The sequence below is a fragment of the Rhea pennata genome, chromosome 1 (genome assembly GCF_028389875.1).
Source record: "Rhea pennata isolate bPtePen1 chromosome 1, bPtePen1.pri, whole genome shotgun sequence".
NCBI lineage: Eukaryota > Metazoa > Chordata > Aves > Rheiformes > Rheidae > Rhea > Rhea pennata.
Window position 1 is genome coordinate 173861590 of NC_084663.1, and position 19711 is coordinate 173881300.

The 19711-nt window shown below is 34.9% G+C and overlaps 1 protein-coding gene across 5 annotated transcripts in view; it reads left to right on the forward strand.

Moving 5' to 3' along the window:
* DACH1 (dachshund family transcription factor 1) overlaps positions 1–19711 on the forward strand; it is a 359043-nt gene that overhangs the window by 243683 nt on the left and 95649 nt on the right. For 3 of the 5 annotated variants that reach the window (XM_062566918.1, XM_062566917.1, XM_062566915.1), the window contains 2 exons: positions 10670–10805; positions 12977–13111. In XM_062566918.1, coding sequence (XP_062422902.1) covers positions 10670–10805; positions 12977–13111 — 271 coding nt within the window. Of the gene's footprint in view, positions 1–10669; positions 10806–12973; positions 13112–19711 lie in introns of all 5 variants that reach the window. The other 2 variants (XM_062566916.1, XM_062566914.1) reach the window with 1 other exon arrangement.

Below are 19711 nucleotides of genomic sequence, written 5' to 3' on the forward strand. Positions count from 1 at the left end.
TAGTTCTACGTCTTCTTGTCTGCAGCAGATGAATATGGTTGTGTGGATAGAGATAGCATGGCCAAGTGGTTATATGCCTATTTTTTAATGTAATGTTGAACAGGATTGAAACAGAAACCCCTATCATGTAAAAGCATGAGGTCATTGTTTTGGAGATTTTCTTCCCATGAGCATGGACATAATGTCACTGGCATTTTAATTGTCCCTCAGTGGGAACAGTAAGAGGCTGTGAGTTTAGTGTCTGTTGAAATAAATGTACTGAGTGGCAGAGAAGCAAACTCTCTAATGAGCATATTATGTGAGCCTTGTACTGGCTATGTAAAGATTATGGATAATAACTTGTGCTACAAACGAAACAAATATTTTAGTGAATGGATGTAGCGGAGAATGTCAAACATCCTTTCCTATTTTGATAGGAATAGATAAATAGTACAGTTACTTTCACAAAAGTATTTGTTATTATAATTGTATCTTCCTTTCCTTTACTGCTACATGTTTAGGCTTTTTGGTTTTGTTTTCATTATCTTCTGGCTCATTCTTTTAACCCAAATTTTCATTAAATATTTTTCCTCAGTGCCAGTTTTTCCACAGGAAACATTTCTGATTTAAAAGGACTGTGAATCTCTCATCTTTGAATTCCTAGTTATTACCTAAAATTACAGTGCGCATTTGAAATTAGAGTGCAAGATGTTTTGTTTCAAATTTAAAAGCTGTTTGAAAGTTGAAAGACCTATGAGAAATTTCTACTTTAAAAAGTAAACTAGTAGTAACACAATTTAAATTAAGTGACAGAACAAGAATAAGTCTTGTAAAATCTGAATCTTCAGATTATAAACATCCTGGTTTGCTGGATGGAAGAACTGACTTTGTGAACAGTGTCATCCTCGATGACTTGCTGACCTTTCCTTCCAATTCACTGAGTTCACAATTAGTGTTGTTATCTTTAAACTGACAAAGCTTCAAATGCCTTTCTATTACTGGGCAATATTTCATGTCTTCATGATAAGAAGTTGGAATAAAGCTGAGATCATGTACTAAGCAAACATCTGATCCTGCTATGCTCAGGAGATGAGACGAAGACAAAATTATAAGGGAAGCCTTAAAAAGCAATATGTTAGATTTGGCAATGAACTCTGAGCTCTGAAATCTTCAGAACGGTATTTCGGGAGTGTTGTGCCCTCTCAAACATGAGGCAAATATTAGATGTCCTTCTGTAATGGAATGTGTAGATATACGAGTTGGATGAATAAGAGGAACACAGCAGCAAGCAGGGACAGCAGGTTGTGACAGCAATGAATTGCAGTGAGTGTGACAGCTGTGACCTGGGGATGCTTTAGACATGAGGTGGCTTTCATCACCTGCCCATGGTTTCAAAGGCTCAGCTTGTTAGCAGTTTCACTACATCAATTTTTTGCACTCAGCAGAAAGATACATGAGAATACAAAGGACATACCTCATATTAATAGTGAGTTGAAATAAGTCTACATTATAAAGTGTTAGAACAGCACACAGTATCAAGAATTGCACTATATGCATATAATGTTACTAATATATATGGAAAGAATTAGGAATGAAGTGGAAAAAGATAATACTTCCAGTTGAAAAAGTGATGGGTACAGTAGTTTTCCACTGCATACTAAAAACACGAGGCTAAATTTTGCTAGTTCTCTAAATATATCACAGCATTCTTTGTCTTGCACTTGTTTAAAGGGTTATAGCTCTTCCTGTTATCCAGTAGCAGGAATCTACTATTAATTTTTTTAACCAAGGTAACTGCTGACAGATTTTTTTAAAAATAAGTCAGGTTGTAGACCCATTCTGATTTGCAGTTTTATTTTAATGTAGTCTCTGTTTATCCACTTTTCAGTTTTTCACTGGCAATACATTTGTATTTCTAATAACATAATTTAATATTCTTGTATTTTTTTCCAGCTAAAATAGTTGCCAAAAGATCTAAATACTAGCCAAAGAGGAGAAATACGACACTGCCGTACATAGATGCAGGAAAAGAGTATATTGAAATATCTCGTATGACTGGTGGTGAGCCTGTTCAGAGAGTGGACCTGACTGGAAATCAGCTCTCAGAGAAAAGTAGAAAAGCTCACTTCATGGAGAGGACAAAGAAGAGAAAAAGGGACTGCAGAAGCCTCAACTTGAGTCTTCTGCATGAGCAGCCTAGAGTGCGGTGTGGAGTTCTGTTAGAGCAGGTCTTGGCCATTATAAGATGTTTCAGTGTAGAAGAGTTGTTCACTGATAACTTATCTTCCAGTTACCTAAACGATAACTTTTTAAAAAGGACTAGATAAATTATTTGTCAGACTTGGCTGGCACACCATCCTGGAGGAACAGAGGCCTTGGAAGGCATCCTGGAAGTACAATTAGACATCGCAGGTGGAAGCCCCTTCCACCTCACTGTAATTACCAACCAAGTAGAATTTTCTTGCCCTATAAACTTGAGAAAACTGCCAGGATTGGTAATATATCAAATGCTGCTGTAAAATCTTTAGATGTGTCTCTCTGCATGCATTGAATAAAATTACATCTAAAGCCTGTGTTAAAGGACCATTGCTAAATTTGAAAAGACAAGAAACTAAAGTTAGGAAATATTACAATGCCTCTGCAACCTTAATGTGACTCCATTCTGTCTATGCAGTATGATGTGACTTTAATTACACAATCACATACTATATTTTTCACAGTACCCCTACCTCTTTCAGTGAATGGTTGCTTGTTCAGTATTTATTTGAATTTTTTAAATCATTGTCTGGCCAAGTCTTATTTAACATTATCTGAATCCTGTATTGAATGCCGGTTTTCTATGGACACTTCTGTGCCTTACAAAATAAGTGTTATGCAAACAATGGTGGATATCTACTTGAAATATTCATATGAAGCTGGGGTTACTATGCCCATTTTGCAGAAAAGGAATGAGAACAAAGAAAATTATATCCCAAACTGTCAGAAATACCCATTTTAGATGCCTAATATGAAAAGCCTGATTTTATAGATAACCTATTATTTGTAGAGATAACTGTGCCTTCAAAATAGAAATGTTGCTGTTACTTTAAAGTGATTTTCCTGCATGTATAGAACAACATACTTACATAAGTACAAAGAAGAGCCTCTTTTATTTCCTCATTATCTGATACATGCAAGAAATTTTTTTTCTTAATATAAGGAAAAAATAATATGATAAAAAAATAAATAATAGTAATTACTCTTTAGTAAGTGTTCTTCAAAAAGCTAAAAATGTGCATCAGCTCCCAAAGCATGTAACTTTGCTAAATACTGAGAAAACAAATATGAAAACTGTGATGTAACTGTGAAGTTCCAATTATATTATAAATCAAATTAGTATTTCCTTTTTATCTTTATCATGACCTGAGAAAATATCTTAAAATTATTTGTATGAATTTGTGCATAAAATAAGGTTAGTCAGAATCACCTTGTTCTGTATTTATACTAATATAAATAGGTGTACACACACTTCTGTTCCCTGTTTCTTCATTTGACATGAGAAAATCTTAGGTCAAAGTAGAGCTGAACTCCTTTTTTATGGCTTAATCATCTTTATATTAGTGGCCAGAGTGTCTCACCTCATTAATTAGTTCTATCTATGTAATTAAAATTATTTATTTTAATTTCTAATAAGTGTTACTTTATTATGAGCTAGAGGTTAGCTATTGTATATCTGTCAAGTTGCAGCTGAGAGAGATGTCTTTTTGGAGTATTATGGGACATTTGTTTTAGCAGGCATGTTTTTGAGGTGCAGTTTGAAGTTGATAGTAGTCAGGTGCTCATACGCATTAGTGTCATGTAAAATTGATATCTGCAGATAGCATATGACTTAAGGTATTATAAATTTTTCTGTTTAGTAGTATGCATATTCACGTGTGTACGAGGGAACTATACATATAGTGTAAGATTAATTTGATGCAAAATGGCCATGAGGCCAGGTACAATGGATAGAATTTGTCTTGGTATCTTCTAGGCCATAATTCATTGGCCATTTTTTAGATACCCACTTTAGAATGAGGTGAATCGTACCCTGGAAGCATAAATGTATGGGTAAAAAATGAGCTTAGGGTGACTAGTGTATGTATAGACATTTGTACTGTAGACAACTACATTTAGTCAGATGACTCCCATTCCTAGTGTTTGACTAGACGTACAGTTTGGTTTGACCTTGAGGAATGAATTCCCACTGTTGCTGCTTAAGCTTGAATGGTTGCTTTGCAAGTAAGACTAGAATCTTGAAACAGGAGGAAAAAAAAAGAAAAAAAAATACTGAAAGTCTATGCAACTTACCAATAAGAAAGGGGTAATTACATTTGAAAGATTCTTATTTGTCTATGCTTTTTGTCTGCCTCGGAAAAATTATAAAGTTTCTTAGTCAAAATGTGCATTTCCAAGGCAAAATGTAATATATAAAGGCAGCTGAAAGGATATGTACATAAAAGAAGCAGGTCCAAGATAACAGCTAGAATTCTGTTATATAAAGCTCTGTGACACATCCAGGAATGGTCCTATTTTGGCCTGTTTCAAAGCTGTCAACACCTTGGACGCTGCTCTAGTATCCCTGGGACAGCCGTACTCTTTCTTGGTATTGATCAGCATTTGCTTTTTTGGCCTCTGTAATGACCCAGACCTGTGAAATTTGCTCCCTGCGTAGTTCCCTGTACTTTATGGGCTGACCGTGATTTCCAAGAATTTGATTCTCTCTGTTGTTTAAGTACTGTTAAAGAATTACTTAGGAGTCTGCTGTTTTGACTTTCTGTTAATTAACTGCTACAGATATTCCCGATAATCATATAGCAAACACTGCAATAGCAATCAATAAAATCCACAGTCTCTCTCTCTCTCTCTCTCTCTCCCCTATTTTTTTTTCTATAGATCTCTTTCTACATTTGTATTATCAGTTATCAGTGTTCTTGTGATGAAAACAGTAAGGCAGAATGAGGGAAAAACTGAAGAAGTAAAAAAGAAAGAAATCAAATTAACTTAAATTGGTCCAATAGATGAAAAAGTTAAAGATATTCATATGTATTAGAGAAAAATATCTTGTACAAATAACATGGATTACATTGTTCTTTATAGAAAATAGATCAACTCTTTAAAACAGGAGTGCAATTAATGACAACAAAATAGAACTCCTGAATTTTCATTAGAATTGAAAAAGTGCTTATTAGAACAAAATAGGAAAGGCACCATTTCCATCAGGGGAAGTTAGGAAGATCTTTAGCAAGCTAGTGATAGTGAACAGGACTAAATACTAATTTTGAGCCTTACAGCATTTTATGCTAAAGGTCAAGGACAGATAAAACTACAAAAGCAAAACACCCTGTTTTCTGGGAATGAAAAGATAAGCAGGGGACTCATTTCTCTCACTCTTGTAAACTAAAATATGTATGACATTTTATAAGAAAGCCATTCCTAGAATATTTCTCACTCAAGTTCAAAATAGGTCAAAATATAACTGAAGAGTAGTAAGTCCATGCTTTGGTCATTGTGAAGAAGATTATAATAATCTTTGCAAAAAAGCAATTGGAAGCCAGGTGCCTTCTTAGATCTGATTATGCTGAACTATTCCTTATTAAATGTCTTTTAAGTTAAGAGTGTATGAAACTGTATTATATATCCTTTCTCAATATGAACTCACCCAAAGTATTGAAAAGTTTGAAGATGGTTAACACTTGCATTCTAATGACTCAAAGCACTAACACCTTTAAAAGTGCTCAACGCTGAAGACCATCAAGATAGCTGAATAGTTTTAATAGTGATATACCACCTGAAACATACTCAGTTGCATGTCTGGAAGTCAGTCCGTGCCTAATATTGAAAGATGACCAAGAGATTAGTCTTATGGAGAAGCAAACTAGACTGGAGGAAAAAGCTGAGGCTGAAAATACCTGTAGGGGAGAAATATGCAGGAGGCATATAAAGGCTGCTCATGAAAAACTGGTTATGGTAGATAGACATATTAAAATTTTGTCTAAATGATTCTGGAATTTTATCATTAATGGACAGAATGAAAAAAGAAAAAAAAAAGGTCTATGAGAAGACTGTAGTGGTGAGAACCTAGAAGTTGTCACTTAATTGTCTGTTTTCTTAGGAGCAAAAAGATTAATATCCTCTCTTGGATAATGATACAGGGACCATCAGCTGAACCCCATCAAGGTTACCTTATGGAAGGTTTTTGAGGAAAACGTTAGTTGTGAGGTAATTTTCAAGCAATGAAAATATGCTACTGGAGTAGAAAAAAAGAGGCAAAAAAGAATAAAGCTGATAACTAGCTTTGTGATGTGGTAAAAGGAGAAAGCCATATATGATATAGGGAAGACAGTATTTATGGTCTTCTAAATATCATTACTGTTCACAGAATTCTTGATAGGAAGCTCCTTAAAAGGAACTTTTTGGAAGAGATCTTACAGGATGGTCTTTGCATCCCTTTCTTTTTTATCGAATGATAAGGATGAGAACTGTTTGAAAAATGTTAAGTACATCAAAACTTTTCTATATTACTTAGAGACTTAGAGACGTTGAGACATGAATATATTGCAGAAGATATAGGATACTCTGGAACAAAATTGGAGGTTTTCTTTCTAGCAACCTCTAGACAACTTCAATCTCATAAAACCAGAAGGGAAAGGTCTTTCAGTCTTTTCTGGAAAGTGACCATAACTGGAGACAAAAGCAAAAGGATTTCAGGGATAAGGAGTGATATAGAGTGAAAGTGAAAATCTTTTACCCATTCCTTAAGGACATAAAAATGCACAGTGTCACAAGAAAATTCTGTTGTTTTAAAATGTACTTATTATTGAGCATCTAAAATTTCTAATGTCGATGCAATAAAAGTACGGGAAAGGGCATTGCAGAACACAGAATCACAGAATGGTTGAGGTTGGAAGGGACCTCGGGAGATCGTCTAGTCCAACCTCCCTGTTCAAGCAGGGTCACCTAGAACGTGTGAGACAGGGTTGGACCAAGCAGATTTTGAATATCTCCAGAGAAGATACTCGCCACAATCTCTCTGGGCAACCTGTTCCATACAGTAAAACTTCACTACATGGGAGGAGTATTTCTGGAAGAGTTAAATGTCAAGTTCGTAAATACTTAGAATTTGTGAATTGGATCCAATTTTTAAAAGCACCAAAATATAGAATGCTCCAAATTGACGCTTAGGAGTTTGTTGTCCTTTGGTTAATATAGCCTCTTTTTTGATGCATAATTGAGTCATTGCTATTTCAAAATGTTGACCAAGCATATCTTAATTGTTATGTATGCTCAAATTGTTCATGGCCTTGTTATTGCTGGTGAGTCCCTGCAGAAACAAATATGGAAGCAAAAATCTGATAAAAAAGAGGCTAGCAAGGGTTATATTTTACACGTGACAAATAATTCTGTGCTTTCTGTTTTCTAGTAAATATTGTTAGTGGAGTTTAGGAAACTCTTCAGCTCATCAGCCAGTATCTTGGAAATAAATTTAGCATCCTGCCGCCACTCCAGAAGGGAGCAGATCTTTTTTAGCTCTTGTCTGTCAGCCCTGTGTGGATGTATCAAAATCCCTCAGTATCTCAAATGACACTGAATTCCTGTATATGGTGAGCTGAACTGAGCCTTAGGTATTTATTTAAGAGAGAGGCATATATTTTCCATGCTCCAGTGACTTTATTGACTATATCTTCATAGACAAAAATGGGAGACACCTACCTCTGAGGTGACCATGCCTTCTGCGAACATCCTAAATTTAGGCGTCTCTGAAGCTGTCCATCTCACATGTCATCTCACATTTAGATACCTATGTTCAGGTGTGTCAATTTCGAATTGAACCCTACACAGTTTCCTCAGCATTTTTGGATTTGGGCAAAGCATTTGAAATGTAATACCTCAACTTTTGTATTTGTTTGCCAGGAGACAGCTAGCATAATTACTGTACAAGCTAACCTCAGCTTCTCTAGAGAGAGATCTTTATTTAGGTGAAACTAAGTTTGTCCTAGCAGTGGACAAGTTGTAGGAAAAATTCTGAACAGTAGACAGAATCCTAGGTGATTCCAATTTGCAGGATTATAACTCGATAAAATCTGTTTCTCAAATACCTCATGTAAACTTACTTGTACAAAAGTGAGATTTTACAGAAGTATAGAATAGCTCTGATATCTGAGTTTTTCTCTGAACATGCTTTTGCACATTACCTAAAGCACTTCCTGAAGTGCTGAAGTGGTAAAGTTAATATTTTACCACAGACAAAATCCATCCTTTCTCCACAAAATCTCTAGTAAGGAAGACAGCTTATATTGATATTCCAGCACTTCCATGTAGTTTATCTTAGTCATACTTTAAAAAGTATGACTTTTAAGAGCTAGAGAGTGTTTCAATTTATTATTAGTAGAATTTCCATTTATTATTGCAGCTAGTTTTGATAAAGACAAAGAATTGCTATGGACTGTATTACTGATTGATAGAATTATGAAGCAAGAGCTATAAAAAATAAGCTAAGGTATTAAATTAATTACTCTCCCATTCTGCATAGTTCATGCCCATGTTTTGTTGGGGTTAAAGGTTATTTTACAAATGAATTGATAAAGTCAGTGTGTATATTTTTCTGGTAGAGTTTGTCTTTTATGCCATATTATATGTGAATAAAATTCATTATCTGTTTTGTTTGTGCAGTAATTATATTTTGTTGTCCTGTGCATTCCTTTTGCTCTATCCATCTCATAATACATGCTGTAAAAGCACAAATAAATAGGATAAACAAATTAAGCTGTTTAAATAAATTAATTTACTCTGCAGCTCTGTATTCAAATCTTATATGCTCACTGGATTTCATTTTAATGAAACTCTTCTAAGAACAATACATTGTATGCCAAACAGTGAAATTATATTAAATAAATGATTAAATATACCGTATTCCAATTTATACCAAATCTGTACGCTGTGCATGCTTAAATCCTACTAAATCTAAAGAAATAAATCTTCTACATTCTGAAAACATCTGCATTCTAATCCTCCTCTTGAATATCCAGTTCATGGACATATAAACACAATCAAACTCATAATAAGCCTAGAGCTATGTTGCAGTTAAACTGTCCTCATCAATGTTTTTGACTTAAAAACCCAAGACTGTTAAGTGAAATCCCCTTAAATGTCTTGATACATTGTTCTGAAAGGTTTCACCCACTCCATTAACAGGACCATTGAATCTCTTTGCAATCACAATCTCAAGCTTAGCAAACGTTTATTATAAAGTTTTCCTGGAACAAATCTATTGATTACGATGGATAGTCATGTTACTAAGTTTCACAGGAATGCATTCAGCAAAATAAACATTCATCTAGCTATTGTGCATGAGGAATAATGAGCACTGCAAAAGCAATTTGCAGTGTAAGAAATGGGAATGTTCTTTTCAGAGAAACTTTTTACTCATTATTAGCAACAAATTTTCATATGTGTTATTACACACATGCTAATTGAATTATTTCATTGCGTTAAGATGAAAGCATCTTGGACAGCTTTTAGTGAATTAATTTTTTTTCTTTTTGAATTATAAGACAAGATTTCAGCCAGCCGGCAACCATTGTCAAAACAAAACAAAAATCACCTTGTTTAAAATTGTAAGTCCCTCCCAGTAGGTTTTCTTTGTAGAAATTATTTCCTTTTATCACTGTCCAGCCTCTCCAGTCTAACTCCTGCCTATTTAACAATGATGTAGACTCCTGTGAGCTATTAGCTGTAATAAGGAAATTGCAGGGAAAGACGAAGAATTTTCTAGAAAGGACTGTTCTGCAACAGTCAAGCCCATCTCCTTTTGTTCCTTGTTTCTGTTGAAATTCCGTGTAAATATCAGCTGCTTCTGCTACCTATCACTGGTTTTCACATAGCAGGACAAGGGCAGCTCAGAGCACCATGCTTCCCCCGCCCTTATTATCCAAAGCAAGAGGCGTTTTGAAGTTCGTCATAGCTCTTCTCGACCGGCAGGCTGATAGAAAAATGTGGGTGGATGAAAAGCCTCCGACCCCCTTGTGAAGTAGTGTGAAGTAGTGATGTGGCTAGCGATTCTCCTAGCAAAAACTTGATTTATTCCGGCTTTGTGCTCTGTAGTACAGACATAGACATTTGGCCTTTCATCGGACACATTACTAGCATTGGTCCAGCAGAGATTATAATTCCTTTATCATCCTCACTTTTCAAGAGGCCTCTTTGAAATGCAAATATGGAGTAAATTTCCACCCCGTATGAGTTAAAGCAGCACTGCCTCTTCCTTATTTATGTACAGAAATACATCATTCCTCCACCCGTTAGGCTAGTATCTCTAAGCTAGTAAACAAAACGTGTGTTTCCAATTTGATAGCATGCTGATACAAGTGAGAAAAAAAAAAAGAAAGAAAACAAAATAAAAAACTTATTTTTATAGGTAGTTCAGAAGCCAGTTTAAAAGCCTAATAGGATGTGTAGCTCTCAGATTACATAGTAAAATGTGAGGTCTAGAGTTCTAGACTTGTTAAGTTTCCTTTGAGACTAGTCTGCAAATCCTGGAGACCTCAGCAGAGGAAAAAATTATGTTGTGACTTAGGAGGGAAATACAGTTTAGGAAAATGATGTTTAGAAGCCACAAAGGTTGTTTTGTCTAACCTGCCTCTTTCTGGAAATTATTTTTTGTGGGGTACAGGAACGTGTTCCAGACAGCCCTTCTCCTGCTCCTTCTCTTGAAGAGGGCCGAAGACCTGGCAGCCATCCATCTTCTCATCGAAGCAGCAGTGTGTCCAGCTCTCCTGCACGGACTGAGAGCTCTTCAGACAGAATCCGTAGGTCACATTCTTCTCCTTGTCACCACTTTAAATATGATTAGGTGCTGCTGTTTTTTCTAATCAAAATGTCCTCATATTAAACATACTTCTTATGTATCATATTCTGAAGTTCAGCTGCAATAACTATCTCCCAACATTATGTTCCCCAGTTTAAAGTATCATAATATTTGATGCTACATTAACAGGTACTGATATAAACTGCCATCATGTCATATTAAACATAAAGATATGAGCTATGAAATATAGAATTGCAGCTAGAAAGCAATTTGCTAGATTAGTTTTAGAAGTGAACATACATTGTAAACATTTTTTTAAAGAAATTGAGTTTTATTTAATCTGTTACTGTAGTTTGATTTCTAGATTGAATTTGACTTTGTAGGCAGCATTTTACATGGTAGAGTTGCTTGATGAAGAGAAAAACCAGGTTAAATCAATTAAAAGGTCTGCATGTTTTATAAATACTTTAAATATGAAAACATGTAATGGTGAGAAATATGATACAGGGAGTATTATCCCTTATAACTCAAAAGAGGGGGAGTGAGATTACCTCAGAATACCTCAGAATCAAGACTCCATGTACAGGATGCAAATTACATGGCAAAGACCCTGGATTTGGTGATATTCCAGTGCAATAGACTGGAAATTGAGACTTTAAACTCATATTATTTTATGGATATTAAATTAAATTCAAATTCCTTTTGTAATTGCTATACTGCAGATTTCGGTACTGATCAGTACTACATCACTGCACACTGGAATTTGTCAATAGGTGAAATTGGAGATTTTGGTATGCAGATAGACAGCTATGAAATAGCTATGAAATATGTAGTCATGATAATTAGACGCAGCACATGCATCTTTTAGACTCCTTCCTTTTAGGCTCTTTGCAGACTCAGGAAGCTGACTCTTCATTGACTTTCAGATGAAAGATATTTTATTATTATGTGATGAAAAATGGCTTACCAAAGAAAAAATGAAGTGATAACTTCTATGCCCATAAATGAGGCTTGACCGTGACAAGTTGGAAATTCTATTTTGTTATCACATAGATGATTCAGAGTACAGATTAGACTCACTTCGCCTATACTATGTCCTATGTATTTCCCCAGGCTTTTACAAGTTCATGAGTAAAGTTTTGAAAAAATAGAAGGTTGTGGGTTTTTTTGGTAAGTGATTGAACTGTATATTTTTCCACAACTATTAAAGAACTTTTCTCATTGCTCTCTAAATAAAAAAGTAAATTAAATGGAAAGATCCGTATTGTTTCTGCTAACGCATGATGCTTTTTAGACTACTTACCTCACTCTGCTTACTTACCAGCAGTTAGGAGTGGGAGCTGTACACATTGTTTCTTACAGTGATGAAGATAATAGGGTTCCTTAAATACTGGACTACTTCAGTAACTTATTTATTTTAAAAAATCAACCTATCATCTATTATTTGTTTTGTTAACAACACATCTAATTCATAACTGCAGTTCCATTTGTGGTGCCAGCAAGAGTAAGATGACTGCAGTAGAAATAAGAGTTACAGATGGGAAAATGCTTTACTGAGAATGGCATAAGCCTCTTGCAAATACAGTTTTTAGTGAAATACGCTTAGGGATATAAACTACCTTTTATGGATTTCTTAGATGTGTGTGAGACTCATGAATCTTTATTTCAAGTTTGTTTAAAAGAGCTTTTCAAGATATCTGATCATCAAATCAGCAATGCTGCTTATGCATAGTATATTTTTGAAAAGCTAGGGTTTCTTACATGGAATTCCACAATGCCTAATTTGAGTTAGGGATTGCATATTAGTGATGATAATATGCCAGAGTTTTTGTACAACTAACTAAAAAAAAAAAAAAAAAAAAAAAAAAAAAAGAGCCTTTCCTTTACTCTCCAGATTGTTTCATTTTGATTTTCAGTTCTTGTTAAATGTTTGTGAATATCCTACAGAGTCCAAAGATACTAAACTCTTCTTTTTAGAATGAACTCTTGAACTAGAAGAAATAACGGGAAGAAACTCTTCCACTGTGTGGCTGCTGATAACTCTAATTAAAGTAATGCTGGGATTACTAGAATTCTTGTATCATTCAGAGTAAGAATATATAGAATAAGTACAAAACTGTGGTTGTTGATATTATGGCTGATTTTGTTTCTGTCTCTGCTTGTGTCTAGCAGCTGTCCATCAGAATGGGCTATCTATGAACCAAATGCTGATGGGTTTGTCACCTAATGTCCTTCCTGGCCCTAAAGAGGGTGATCTGGCTGGTCATGATGTGGGACATGAGACAAAAAGAGTACACATTGAGAAAGGTAATATGAATATTATGATCTTAATATTTCTGTGTAAAACAATCATTACCTCAATAGCTATGTATTACTATAATTGTGATATTTATTTATATTCTTTATTTATATTATTTATATTGTTTTTTAAAAATTTTTTGCTGTTTCTAAAGTTCTACTCTAACAGGATGATAGCTTTCTTTATTCTTCTATTTTGCAGTCTGAGACATTAATGAATTTATATGAAGAAGGAATTGGATAAGTGTTACAAAAAAGGATAGCTACCTACAATTTAAGATATTTCTTCATTATTCAGTGTGATGATTTTAATCATTAATACTATTGTAATGAGTGAGAAACAGGTTTATATTACTGTTGTGCTTCTGGCTCTTCTACAACATTGTTTAGGTATTAAGTTTCTGTCTCACTTCAGTTGCCTTTAATGACTTACTTCCCAATGGGGCTGAGTACCATGAAAATTAGTCCATGTGTGTGAAAGGGAAAAAGGCTAATACTAAGCCATTAAATTAGAAAATTGCATAGAATGAGACTGGTACACATTATATAATGGGATTTAAATTTAATTGAGTATATGACCAAAGTGTTTGATCTAGGTAAAAAGTCTGTACGCACTCCTGCTGATTATGGCTCCATTTCATCACTATTGGTATTCAGAACTAAGTTACTGAGCAGGGTTGTATATTGTTTTTTGAGGGGGGTTGTGTTTTTAAAAGGTGTATCCCAAGCGTTGTGTTTACATAACGTATATGAATTTTCAGTACTATTTGTAGATTATGAACATTTTAGTAGAAGAAGGGTAAGAGAAATAAGATATATTCTTTGGACTCATCAGGAAATCAGTTCTCTGAGAACAATGAGAGGAAAAGTAAAAGATATAATAGCCAGACATTTAAATGCGGCTGGAAAAACTGGCTGCAGTGAAGATTTCAGAATCAGACATTTTGTGCCGTATTTTAGTATATGTAAGATGCTACCTTTTCTGTCTTGTGTTTGAACACTGAGATATGAAAAAGAATTAAAACCTGGGCACTTCCATGCTGGACAGGTGGCATTTTTAATAAGATTACCTAAAAAATTAATGGAAACAACATTTCTTTTTTCTAAGCCATTTAGTTTGGTTCATTGCACACACAACCTGTTTCAGCTTATACTGTGCCCTCACTAAGCCCCTGCAAACTGTATCCCTGCTGAGAAGGATGATGTGATCAAATAGGTTTGTTCTGAATCTCTGTAGATGATTTTATTTCAGCTTTTGAAGTTACTTATTTAAGTGTAATCAGACTGGTAAATTCAGCAGAGAGAAGCACATATTAAGAATTCTTACTATTTTTATATGTCATTCATTTTTTTTAAGGTTTCTTTATAATGGTATGCCAAACATATTTTCCAATGCTGTCACCAGTTCAGACTTCTTTTAAGATCTGTTCTCAGTAAAACTGCTGAGAATTCTCTTTTTTTCCATAGTCCTTGTTTAGGTCAAACCTTCTATTTTTCCTTCTTTTTTTATTCTGTTCCAGCCTACTGAATTAGTGGTAAATATTCATGGGCTATCTAGATTGATAGGGTATACTAAATTAAAAATTGTTTTCTGTCATGACTACATTTATCATGTCTCTCATACCAACCCTGTAACTTTAATACTAAACTAATCTGTATTAAAACAAGTGATTTAACTCATAGATACTTGTGGGGATAGCAGTTATCTACTTCTGTCATTGTGAGCTTGCAGCTGGATCCCCAAACTGTTGCTTACCACTGCAATTTAGTCAGAATGCAATCAATTTAGTCAGAATGCAATCAATTTAGTCAGAATGCGATCATATTTAAAAAGCAAACAAAGATTTATATTCAATGGTACTCTTAAGTTGAAAACACATTGCCGTCATCATCTGATTCAAAGGTAAAAGAAACAAAAAACAAACCCAGAAGTTTTAAGTAAGTTTCATTAAGCATTTAAACATTACTCTGCTTTCTTCTGAGGCACATTTGTGGCAACCAATCAGCTGAAAGTAAAATGGCTTTTAATTTTACCTGTAAGAACTTGGGGAGTCCTGCCTTGTAGAGAGAGCCCTGTCTTTTTTCTTCCTGCCTCCTCTTCCATTATAAGAAAAAGAGATAGATAGATGGATAGATAGATAGACTGACAGATGGACAGACTGACAGACAGATCTATTGATCAATCAATCAATCTTCTGTGATCTGAGCTTGGGAAAAATTTAATTACAGTCAATATAGAATTTAAAAGGGAAAAATAGTTGTAACAGAGATAAGTGATCAACAACATATTTTAAGAAGAACTGGCATAAGTCGGATGGGCTAATTGTCTGTCTGACCTGATCCATGACTTGGACAAAAAAAGAGAAAATACTTCTTATCCTGTATAAAAATAAAACAAAGGAGCTAATTTACCCAGTCCATGGAGTTTAGAATTTTAGAAATAGAAGTTGGCACTGGCAAACTGAATACTAGCTTGACAGTATTCAGTCTTTTAAAACTCATATGCATTTATATTTAAAGTTCATTCAAAATAAGAGAAGAAGAGTTTATTTTATCAGAGTCGAGTTAATTAGTAAATCTTTGGTGCAGTTAGTTCTGCTTGCTTTTAGTTTGTCTTGAAATTCTGGTATGCAAAAGTGATGAGTGATCTCAGCTTCCATTGAATTTAGTTTATCATTGTCCTAGCAAGAATGGAAGTAGATGCTATGAACCTGATTCATAACCTATTAAAATAGGAAAATTTGCATCAGCCTCTAGGTCTGTTGCAGGAGGAAGAGCTTTTTTTTTTTCAAAGATGACATGAACAGCAGGTATTGGAAACATTTTCTAGTTGCTAATTCCAGATGGGCTGTTTGGCCACATCCTAGCTTTATGTTGGGGCAAGACCCAATGTAAATATCTCACATTCCATCCACTCCCCAGGATCTATGAGAAGAAAACTTAGAATTCTTGTCTAGAAGATCTACATCATGTTCCAGCCAGTTTCCCAGCCTGGACTGTGGGAGTCTGCAGGACACATGCAGAGCTTCACGCTTCCGCCTCACAGTTCATACACAATACAAGATGCTGTTAACTGTGTATGCAGAAAAGTCAAGTACATTAAATTTCCAGTACTCTTTCTTTCCGTGTTAGAGGAGAGCAGTTTTTCCAAAATTACTGAAAGTGGGCTGCAGAATTGCAAATGATCCTGGGAAGGAGAAGGTAAGTTCAAGTACTTGACGTTAGCTCCAGTACTTGACAGCAATCATCAAGACCAAGTATCTAATTTTGTAACCTGTAATTATAGACTATTTGATGATGCATATTTGTTTTGTATAAAAACAAGTATGTGTCACAGAAAGGACTTACATGCAACATAGGGGTTGTATTAGCAGAAAAGTGCAGAAAAGATCCATTCAGTTTGTTACCTAAAAATTAAGACTCTGAGTCACTTCAGGTACTTAAAATACTAAAGTTTCCATGACCCTAAGAGTTTTCTCTAGATAATCCCTCATGTTCTTCTGATATATACTTTGTTATTCAGCACCTAGGTAGAATTCAGCTATGAGGACTAAGACTGCAAGCTTGAAACTCCTACTTTGCAGTTTTACTTACTCCTGGAGGTCTCCCAGTCTGAAGTTGGCAGAAATGTATTTCTGAAGTTTCCCAGGGGACTGCATAATCCTTCAGCTATTCATTGGCGCTGAATGTTAAACCTAGAAGTAGCCTAGAAAAGGAGGCATGAAAATCTAGCAGACTACCTAAGGGGTAGACTACTGAAACCTAATCCTTTTCTTGCTCATTGGCTCTGAAGCGTTGCAGCAAAAGTCAAAATAGTCGATGGCTTGAAAATTGTGACCGCCTGCTCCGAATCCCATAACGCTGGAGGTGTGAGTTCTCACTCCTGGCCGGCAGAGGAGCGCATTGATCCTGTGACACATTCTTGGGAAACATCTCTGATCACTGTGCTTTGTGTGAAAAAGGGAAATATATTTTACCACCTTGCCTTTGCCTTTACAACTCAGACCATGGTTGTGAGGGAGGAATCTGTAGGGTGGAATTTACAGCTTAGGCCTCTGCCCAGATTTTCTCCACTGACTAGATCCAGACAGCTGGGCATGATTTCATGTTGACTTTAGGCAGACCATAGTTTGACCTGTTAACTGCATTAGACCCCAATTTGAAGTACCTACCTAAGTACCTATCCTATGAAATATATAGGAATCTAAGGCCCACCTTGCTTCAGCCCAAGATTCCCTTTTAGGGGACAAACACATAAAAGTTAGTTTCTTTAACACCTAACTTAGATGCCTAAGTCTTTTATTGGATCTGGCCCTAGGGCATCAGATTAGAATTTTCTGTCTGCATCAATTTATATTTTTTTAGATTGACACCTATAGCAAATGAAGCCTGAATGTCATGCTTACATTTTAAATTGAATATGTTATTTGAGGTGTTACAGGAAGGACACTCTCTCGTTGAAAATGTGCATGCTGTTTTCTGTAACAATATATAAAATATTCACCATGTTCACAAAAGAAGCTAAGCAATTTCTTTCAGAAATGCATTTAGCTCTTGTATTAATAGAAATTTCTTAAGTAATTTTCAGATAATCAACAATAACTGCTTCCTGACTAGTGCAATAGCAGCAATTAGACTATAACTTCATCAAATCCACACATTAAAAATGCCCAATGTTTTCTCTGTCATTATATTTTATGCCCTTGTGTAGAGATGTGAGCAGTCTTAGACATCTGGCTACTATCTTATAAAACAGAGTATTCAAATTCCAAAAAACACTTATTGCAAAATGGAAAATAAATATACCATAGTTGTAATTAAAATTGTATTTTCCTGCCAGTCAGGCATCAAAGTAGATACTAATGATAAATATGTCATAATATATGATTAGATATTCATTCTATATTATCAGCAGTAATAAACATGTAAGAGTATATTTTACAAATATTAAGGATTTGTAGGAACTTGCGGCATTACCAAAGGCTCTCTTCTGGCTGAGCTGTTTTCAAGCAAAGTCAGCAAACAAATGCTCCAGAGCTTTACTTAAATTATGTTTCTAGTCTATGTTATGATTTTGGTTATTTCTCTGAGAAAGCCCTTTTCTAAAGAGAGTTGTTACCAGTTGACCTGAAAAGGAATTTTCATTCACCATTCATTTCATTTCATTTCATTTCATTGGGCAGAGCTGCTGCCCAACTACTGCTTGTGTAAACATAAATTATCTGTCCATTTTCATTTTTATATTCTTGCACACACATACAGATACTTATAAAATGTATTTATCTTATTGAATATTGCATGCTAATTGAACTAGAAGGATATAAACAGACCTTGATGAGTATCCGTATGCAAATTCACATATTGTAGTTTTGTGTTCACTCCATTTCTTAAATGTTGTATATCTTTATTTATTAGTTTGTAATTTGTTAAGATACTGAGTTCAGGCTATGTATTTGTACATCACCTAGCTTGCTGTGAAACTGATCTTAGTTTGAGCTTTAAGCACTTCTAAAACTGTAAAGAGATAATAGTCAAATTTGTAACCTAAGACAGATAATGTAAAGATCCACTAAATGAAAGGCCATAAAAATCCAGTATCACCTAAACCTTCACACACACTGGTTGTTAGCATGTCTTTTCACTCCAACCAAGAGGCTCAAGAATACATGGAAAGCTGTTAGTTAATTGACTACAAAGGTGAAAAATGAAATTACAAGTTTTTTCTTAATGGGTTTTTATTTACTAAGAAGCCAGCAAACACCTGTTTTTATTCCACAACAATACAGCAGCTGGTATAGCATCATTGAATAGGATATGAATATTATGTATCTGCAGGAAGGAGTGCAAGGTAGTACGAATGTCTGAAAGTTATCCTTCTAGCAAAATATTGGATAAGAGTGTTTCTACAAACTTCCACCAAGCCACCCTCCAACTAGGTAGTTCTTTTGTAGACCTGTTTGTCAGTGGGGATCTTTATTCTAGTCAGGTAGTAGTTGTGACACACTTTGTATTAGATTTGTTGAACAGTGTTCACAGGATTGATGTATTCACATCAGGTCCTAAACATCCCAGACAAACTGGACTCATTGCAGTTGTGCAGCCCGATTACGCGTGTGCACACTGTTAATCTGCGTTCAGAGAGCCTCCAGTGCATCCTGGACTTATCTGACTCTCTGAATATGCTAAAATCAATTATATGTGCACAAGAGGTTCACTGTATTCTAGATCTATTAAAGATCTATACATATGCAATGCCTTTGTGTTATCTGCCACAAAGTTCCCAAAAGAGACTTCTTTCTTTTGTTTTAATTTCACTGATCATGATATATTCTTCATATAATAGAGCTTAGCATAGTCTTTACAGTCTTTAATAGTCTTTATTACATAGAGAGGGCAGGGGAGCTAAAAAAAACCCTTTGAAATAGTTTGTGTGCTCATTTTCATTTCACTTAATGAATTGTCAAAGAGAAGATGTAATGGTAATTGAAAATATGTTAAAAAGGATTTTTTTATCATGCTACCACATTGCCATTTTTAAATCATTAAATCCCTTTGCTTTTGCTGTTAGGAAAGATATGTTATAGGAGAATGAAGTCGGTGAAGTTATGG